The sequence below is a fragment of the Cupressus sempervirens genome, chromosome 4 (genome assembly GCF_028749045.1).
Source record: "Cupressus sempervirens isolate cs-2001-9-10 chromosome 4, ASM2874904v1, whole genome shotgun sequence".
NCBI classification, from domain to species: Eukaryota; Viridiplantae; Streptophyta; class Pinopsida; order Cupressales; family Cupressaceae; genus Cupressus; species Cupressus sempervirens.
In genome coordinates, this window is record NC_143121.1 from 42,308,207 (window position 1) to 42,316,797 (window position 8,591).

Sequence of the window (8,591 nt, forward strand, 5' to 3'; positions counted from 1 at the left end):
ACCCACACCCTATTCTTGGTCATAACCCAAAATATCTTATTAATCCTAGCTCAAACTCTAATTGTAACCCTAACCTGAACAATATCTCTCGACCCTAACACTAACCTCTTAACCCTAGTCCTATTTATGCCCCTAAAGCTGATCATGATATTAATGTTAACTCAAAACTCTATAAGCTAATGTAAACCAAAACTGTAATGTCAATCGTAAATTTAATTTTAATTACTTGAAAAAAAACATAAGGACAAAAAATCATTATTTTTAAAAGAAATCTATTTTTCTAAACATATTTTGAAATGAACATCATAAAATATGGTAAAAATATTTAATATTTAATAATATAATTTATTATAGATTAAGTATATATTTAACTATAAAAAACACGATTGCTACTAACTTATATATATATATATGCAATCGACAGATATCCTTGTCCAAGACACCTCGAAATATATCTCTTGACTTATTTTATATATAATATATAAAAACTAATATATGACTAGTAATATATACCTATTTCCATCACCAAAAAGAATCAACACAGCCATCAAATTGAAGACTTGAACTAGTAATATATGTCTATTTTCATTCACCAAAAAAACACAAAATGTAGGCGTTACAAGGAAAGTCGATAGTCCATGCAAAAGACCTTCCATTTTTTCCAAGGGCAAAGCAGGGTGATCCGTACGCTCTAATTATAATATAACTATCACTATTTGAAACGCATGCGTTTCAGATTCTCCCCACAAATACGAAACGCCAGGAGCTCGTTTCGTAGAGCCTGGAATGCATGTAGACCGTCCCCTTACGATATCTTTGTCGTCGACATTACTTTTACTTCAATGGGCCCACTCACGTCTTATCCGCGTAATGTTAACATTTATTTCACCGACATATAAATGCCACGCCCCAGCAAGCCGCGTCAGTTGTTTTTGAAATCCTATAAATTGGCCTTCGCTCAACACTCATTTTCCATGTAACTTTTTGAGCTATTTACGCAGCCGTCTCTATCTTGACAAGTATCTCAATTTCTTGACAATGGCGGATTCAAACGCAGCAGAGCATAGGGGTCGCGGTTTATTTGGCTTGTTTGAGAAGAGCAAAGAGGAGGAGACACATCAGCAGCATGGTGCTGTCGTGGAGGGAGACGTGGCGGGTGTAGCTCCTCATGAGCAGGGACACGTAGGCGAAGGCGAGGAGAAGACAGAAGAAGGGGGACTCATGGGAAAGCTGCATCGCAGCAAGAGCTCTTCTTCAAGCTCTGTACGTTTATTTTGCCCGTCAATGCTTTCGTTTCTAAGTTGAATAGATCAGATGGAATACCAATGTGCTTGGATTTGAATCGATTTTTTAACCCTTCTGAAGTGCTTGTATTACGCAATAGCTGAATTAATTATGGAGCCCCTGTTGTTCACGGTATCCATACCCTCAACTATTCTGTTATGGTCTCTCTCTTTTTGTTAGGGCGTAAGGTTTTGTGTTACTGAGCGGTGATCTTTTATTTGGCTTTTGGAAGTGCTATTAAAATTTGACCAACGGATCACAATCCCTTCATCTTTTTAGATTTGGTTGCATTTTGTTCCACCTTTTGCCTAACCAAATATTTCAATTTTTTGCATTCTATTGAAATTCATCCTACCTTACGTACTTTTATTGGTTAAATGATTACACGGATCGGTCTCTGATCTGTTGAAATGCTGTGTGTGTACAGTCCAGCGATGAGGAAGAAGATGAGAAGGGAGAGAAGAAGAAGGAGACAAAGAAGGGTGGAGTGAAGGACAAGTTGAAGCTTCATGGAGACAAGAAAGAGGAAGAAGAAGACGGTCATGTGAAGGCTGAGGAAGAAGGGGGCGAGAAGAAAGGGTTGACGGAAGAGATCAAAGAGAAGCTCCCTGGAAACCACAAAGAGGGAGAAACAGAGCATTGAAAGAGCAAATGAATTTTATTTTTTGGGTTGTTTCATCTTATAACGAGTTGTGTGTAGACCATCTTCTGGTTTGAAGCATACTGTGGATTGTATGTATGCTGTGTTTTTCTATATATAATAAAGAGTGTGACGGTGTTGGTTCTGGTTTGTAATTGCAATGTTTCAATGAGGCCTCTGTTTCTAATGGAGACGCGTTTAAACAATTTTTCCATAAGAAATTTGGGCCAGCAGGGGCTAACCAATATAATTTGTTTATTTTAAAACGTGAAGTTAAAAAGTTTGATCATATCATGGTGCTCAAGGAGACGGGGAATGCATTGATAGGTTTCAAAGGAACTCAACTTATTTATGGATAGAATACTCAATACTTGTGAATACTTTTGTGTAAGTACACACATATGAATTTAGATTCATAGGTCAAATAATAACTGAGGAATCTTACTGTCATAGATATCAGTAATATCTCTTTATCAAAAGGAAAAATTGACTCTTACTAGCATAGATACCAGTACTATAGCAAATCGTATATATACAGGGTTTGGATAGTGGGCAGCAATTTTTTATATTTGTTATTAATTCAAAATTATTTCCAACTTATTTGACTATAGAGTCAATATTTGCGTTATTCAAATATTTGTGCATAGCTTTTGGTTTCATCTTGCATGGTTTATGATAAGCCAAGAGTTTATATATTGAAACAATTATCTCATGAAGTGTCTTTAACAGACGGACGATCTTTATAATGCAAATAGTGTTCTCTGAAGGAGTGCTCATAAGTCCATAAGCAATGGCTAGCTTCTCACTGTGGTGATATAAAACTTGTTTCTTGAGCTCCTCCTCCATATAATGGAGTACAAAGCTTGTGTTTGGAACATAACTTGCATCCTCCATCTGCCCAACCAATGTCTTCAGCACTGCATAGATTTCGGCTGATTGTGGGTGTGAACTATCCTCTGACCTTAATGCATGCACTCTGTTTTTCACTTCAATCCAGCTACACCCTGGATTCTTTCTTATTTCTCTATCTTTCATCATATTTCTCACCTTGGCTACATCATTCCACCCGCCAGCTACAGAATAGATGTTTGAAAGTAGCACATATGATGAAGTATTTTGAGGCTCTATACTAAAAAGAAATTTTGCAACATGCTCTCCAATCACCAAATTGCCGTGAAGCCTACAAGCACTTAACAGTGTCATCTAGATACTGATATTAGGTTCAAGTGGCATTTTATGAATATAGTCATCTGCCTCTTCTAGATGGCTTGCATGACCAAGCAGATCAATCATGCAGGCACAATGGTCCATCCTAGGCATAATGTGATGCTCATGACTCGTGGAGTGAAAATATCGCCTTCCTTCCCAAGACCTGCATGTGTACAAGTAGTAAGAACACCAATGTAAATCACATCATCTGGTCTTGTGCCCTTGTGTAACATTTGCTCAAACAACCTTAGGGATTCAATGCCATGCCCATGCTGTGAATAACCATTGATCACTGCATTCCACGAGATAAGATCATGTTCATATAGAATAAAAGTGTCATATAGAATTTTCTAACTGAATAAATATAAAGAAAGGAGCAAAAGTGTTATATAGAATTTTTTTCCAAAGAAATGGAAGACTAGGATTTTTGGAGTACCAAAATAGTCTATAACAGAATAGTTCATGTTGTTGATTTTTGTCCCATCAGCTGTGGAGGTTCCCTTGTAAGTTTTTTTTAAGGAATTGAAAACTGAATCAACATGTAATTATCTATCCATACTTCCACATTTGAAGAGTTCATTCTTGTGTATTTTTGCAATATTATTTATCATTAATACATATATCTATGTGTCTTTAAAGTTCTTCAAATGGAAAAACCGTTGACAAATATATATAGGGATAAATCTTGTCTTTTTTGCACAGTGCTCTGTTAAGTTTTCCTATCAAGTTTTAGGTCACTAAGTTCTAGCAAGACATTCCACTAGTTTCTGAAGTAACTCACCAGTGTTGGTATTTATCATAACAATGTTAAATTGTTAATTAGACTTGTCCTGAACAATAACATTTTGATTAAAATGCCTTATGGGTCAGCATATTGCTTATAGATTAAAATGCCTTATGGGTCAGTATATTGCTTATAGATTGAAATATTTTTCCCCATTTAGCTTACTGAATTTATTCTTTAGTACTTTGATGTGAAACCTTTGATTATATTAAATGAATGAATGAACTTACAGCTTGATTAAGAAAGCATGCCAAAATAGTTAGAAAATAAAGCTGATAAATATTACAGCAACCGTTAGCATAATATAAACAATAAAAATAAGAAGGATGCACTTTGGTAATAAAGTCAACACACAGCCTCCCCTGCCAGCTCCAGTCAACTTGGAGCATAATTTGTTACTATTACTATTCATTGACTTGTAGTGCTTTGTTACTGATATACATTTACACAAGATACTATGTCGACAAAAACAAGATCTAAAAATTTGAACAATGGACAATCCACAATTTCCAATGACGAAGGGATCAAAACTACTGTGAGTTATCACTCATTCCTCCTACAAATTATCATCCAATTAATTTGAAAAATTATTTTACTACTATTCAAATGTTGGCTTTCATGTTTTTATATAGCGTAGTCACATACACACACACACACACACACACACACACACACACACACACACACACACACACACACACACACACACACACACACACACACACACACACACACACACACACACACACACACACACACACACATATATATATATATATATTTAAATAGATTTTTCTATTTGAGAAACTTAAATTGTCTATGTAAGTTTGTAACTAACACTCTGTCTACCCAATTATGTTTCCCAAAATTTGCAGGATACTATGAGAAAGGAAAATAGATCAATATGTTCAAACCCTGGAGAGACCACTAATGGAGTAAGTTATCATTCGTTACATTTTTAAAATTTCATTTATAAGCCTTCAACAAATATACTTCATGCACACAAAAGTTTTAGTATATCACAATATATGTATGTATAAGTTTATATTTCACAATTACCTTCTATTATCATTATTCTTCACTATATGCATATGTTTGTACATGCATATAATAATATGAAACTTTATAACAATATAACATGCATATAAAAATTTGAAATTATATGTAACAATGATTATTTTTTATACATTTATAATAGTTTTATACTAACAATTTCTCACCTTAACAAAAATTATATAACTCAAATTATTTGTTTTAGGAACCTATACTGGAAGCACCATTGACTACCAATGCGATTTTGTTGATCAACGCTGGAGAACTTGTTACAAATCTTATCATTCAAAAGGATTGCTATCCTTGAAGAACAAGATCGATATAAGATTGTCTTATCTAATGGCAAACATATGCAATTTGCAATTTTGCCACAAAAATCCAATGACCTGTTATTCTCAGACATGCTGAAAATACAATCTATAGTATCATTGAAAAATTATGTTTGTCGGGCAACAGGAGGTTCCAGGTAGACATGGCAATTATCAAACTTAACTTATATACACATTTTCATTTATTTACATATAATATATATAACTAATTCTTACATCATTGCAACCTCTTCAAACACGACCATAATCATCTTCAGCCTACAAATTATCCAACGAGACAATCAAATCATTGGGAAACCAAGGTATCTATATAAGTCTCAACAGGAACAGGTGGTGGAAGAGAAAACAATTGTCTCACCCAGCAAAAGAGAAAAATTTGGCATCCATACACCTCACAGGGAACTACCAATACCTGAGTGTATCAACCCTATAAAGGATTTAAATCCATATCAAACCAGATGGACAATGAAAGGGAGGGTTACAACAAAAAAGAAACTTAGACAATTTAGTAACAACCGAGGCAGTGGTCAGGTTTTTAGCTTTGACATATTGGACAGTGAAGGCACAGAAATAAGAATAGTTTGCTTCAATGACATTGTAGAACTGCACTATGAAAGATTGCAAATAGGTGGCAACTATACAATTTCAAAAGGTTCAGTGAAAGAGGCAAACAAGCAATACAACAAACTAAATAGCCACAAGGAAATCACTCTTGACCATTCATCAATATTGAAATGTTGTGATGATGAGTTGGTTGTTGGGACTGTTGAATACAATTTTAGGCCAATTAATGACATTGCAAACATAAAAAACAATACATTGGTTGATATTATTGGGGTTGTAGTCAGTGTTGGAGATATCTCAATAATTCAACGAAACGATGCAAGTAAGGTTCAACACAGAAGTATTACATTAATGGACATGTCTCTAGCATCAATAGATGCGACTTTGTGGGGACCCATTTGTCTAAATGAGGGTGAACAAATAAGAAGTTTGAAAGATTCTATTAAGATTATTGTCCTTGCTATAAGGAATGGGCATATTTTTGAATTCAAGGGAAAGGTCAGCAATACTACAACAACAACCATATTGATAATAGATCCATTCATACCAGAAGTTGAAGCCCTACGGTCCAAGATTGAAGGAGTATAATTTGCAATACCATCATTTCCAATATTATTGACAAATAATAATACAACAAGTTCACTCACAATTGCAAGTGTCTTGGACAAATGCATTCAAATGAAACAACCCTTGGAAACAATGATAAAAGCAACCATCAAATTCATCAGGCAAGATACATTTTGTTACCCATCTTGCCCAATAATTGTGAATGGAAAAGAATGCAAGAAAAAAGTCATCAAAAATCTAGACAAGACATGGTTCTATTGTAAATGCGAGAAGATAGTTCCAGACTGCAAGTACAGATACCTCTAGCAGGTAAAACTCCAAGATCGCACAACTGATATTTGGGCAATTGCTTTCAATGAAGTAGCGGAAAGCCTACTGCATATGCCTGCCACAAAGTTGTATATGCTACAGTATGACACTGAAGTTGATTCAAGTGTTGAAGACATCATCAAAGTTGTGTTTTTTAACAAGTTTAGATTCACCCTTTCAATAATAAATGAAGTCTACAATTCTGAATCAAGATTTAAAACTACAATCACAAAGGCTTCAAAATTGGACTTCAAAAGTGAAATCGAATGTTTGGTTTTTGAAATTTCAAATATTGCTACTTTGAGATAAAGCACATTATGAACTATCATTGATTTTAGGCTAGAAATTTTCATACAAATAACTACTTAAGAAATTTGGTACTCATTTCTTTTATGACCTATATTTGGAGAACAATGTAATCCATTTTTTTTATCTTAAACAATATCTAATATTATGAACTTCAATTTTTTTAATAAATTGGATAATACATACTAGAACAAGAGTATTGCATTGTTTCCTAGCTTTTGTCTCTCATGGATGGTATCAAAACTTCAATAGGGTCTTTAAAGAGAGTGGTTGTGTTTTGTTTGGTATGTTTTTCTTAATTTCCAAGTCTTGGTAATTTGTTTATTGAAATTTTATTGAACAATAAAATTGATTAATAATTTTATCTTGTTACCAACCCCTTGATGACATCTATCGGTCGTCCAACTATATCCTTAGGCCAAAATTCCTCATGCGGACCAAGCTTTTCAAATTGGGCAATTCCTTTCAATTCTGTCATGTCTGAGACAATATTTCGGACCATTTCCTATCCCAAAGCACGTGTAACATGGTGGATCGATCCTTATGGTTAATAAAATGTAATAAAAGTTATCCCACATCCAACAACCAAAATGAGGCTGGAACTCACGTTCAATATGGAGATTTTACATTCTGTTCACTCTAGGTTTACCCACTTAAAATTGACGAAGAAAACCAAAGATAAGCAAATAAAGGTAAAACAACAGGATTCAAGGGATGTCAGAAAGTGAAGACTATTGGCAGGCATGAATATTTAACTTGTGAGAAAAAGCTATTTTCAGATAGGGAAGCCATAGAGTGTAGGGTTTGTTAAGGAATATTATTGTTTGATTAGGGAAAGACTAAATTCCTTGAGGAGACAACACATTACCAATGGACAGTAAAAATGCTGCACTGTAGACTGTCTTAACTAGAAGGTGGTGAAAATATTAATGATTATAATGGGAGAGGATAAGTGCCTGAAGATCGCAATGAAGAGTAATTTTTCCTATCACTAGAAGAATTTAAGGTACATTAATAAATAATATTTTTGTGAAACACAGAAGCAATGTCAAACTCGTGAGAATTTGTAAAGTTCCTAGTTTTGAATATGAGAACCTGGAAGCCAGAGAGCAAAGGACAAGAAATGCTGGGTTGTATTCAAATTCAATAAGTTGTATGATAATGGATTGGAAGGGATACAATCACATATTTTTTGCACAAGATCCATGATTCACAGGGATATGGCAAGGATGAAGGCTGAGGATGAAATGGAACATCTTTCAGAGAAAATTCTAGCCCTATTGGCAAGCAGGGAGAGTGCCATTTCTTCTAGTAAATATGTAAATAAGGAAACTTTTCAGAAAAATATTTTTTACGACATAGTACAGAATCTTAGAGACATACACAAGTTAAAGGAAGAAGGAGAATGTGTACAACAAGAGTTACTTCCTTCTGAATCTGACAAAGTAATTGGTTTTATCTAAAGATGCAAAAGACAATGTGCATTTCAATGATAAATTATATCAAATTGACTGCAATAAATTTTCCCATTGAGTTCATGCATAGC

At 34.3% G+C, this 8,591-nt stretch overlaps 1 protein-coding gene and 1 pseudogene across 1 annotated transcript; one reads left to right on the plus strand and one right to left on the minus strand.

The window, feature by feature from the left end:
- Window positions 1-725: 725 nt before the first annotated feature.
- Window positions 726-1,927, plus strand: LOC149559842 (uncharacterized). The gene is made up of 3 exons (XM_089827488.1): window positions 726-856; window positions 1,002-1,263; window positions 1,712-1,927. The coding sequence occupies exons 1-3, from the start codon at window positions 726-728 to the stop codon at window positions 1,925-1,927; spliced, it is 609 nt and encodes a 202-aa protein (XP_089683614.1).
- A 32-nt stretch (window positions 1,928-1,959) lies between these two features.
- LOC149559843 (pentatricopeptide repeat-containing protein At2g22070 pseudogene) lies at window positions 1,960-3,127 on the minus strand (annotated as a pseudogene).
- Between the last annotated feature and the right edge of the window lie 5,464 nt (window positions 3,128-8,591).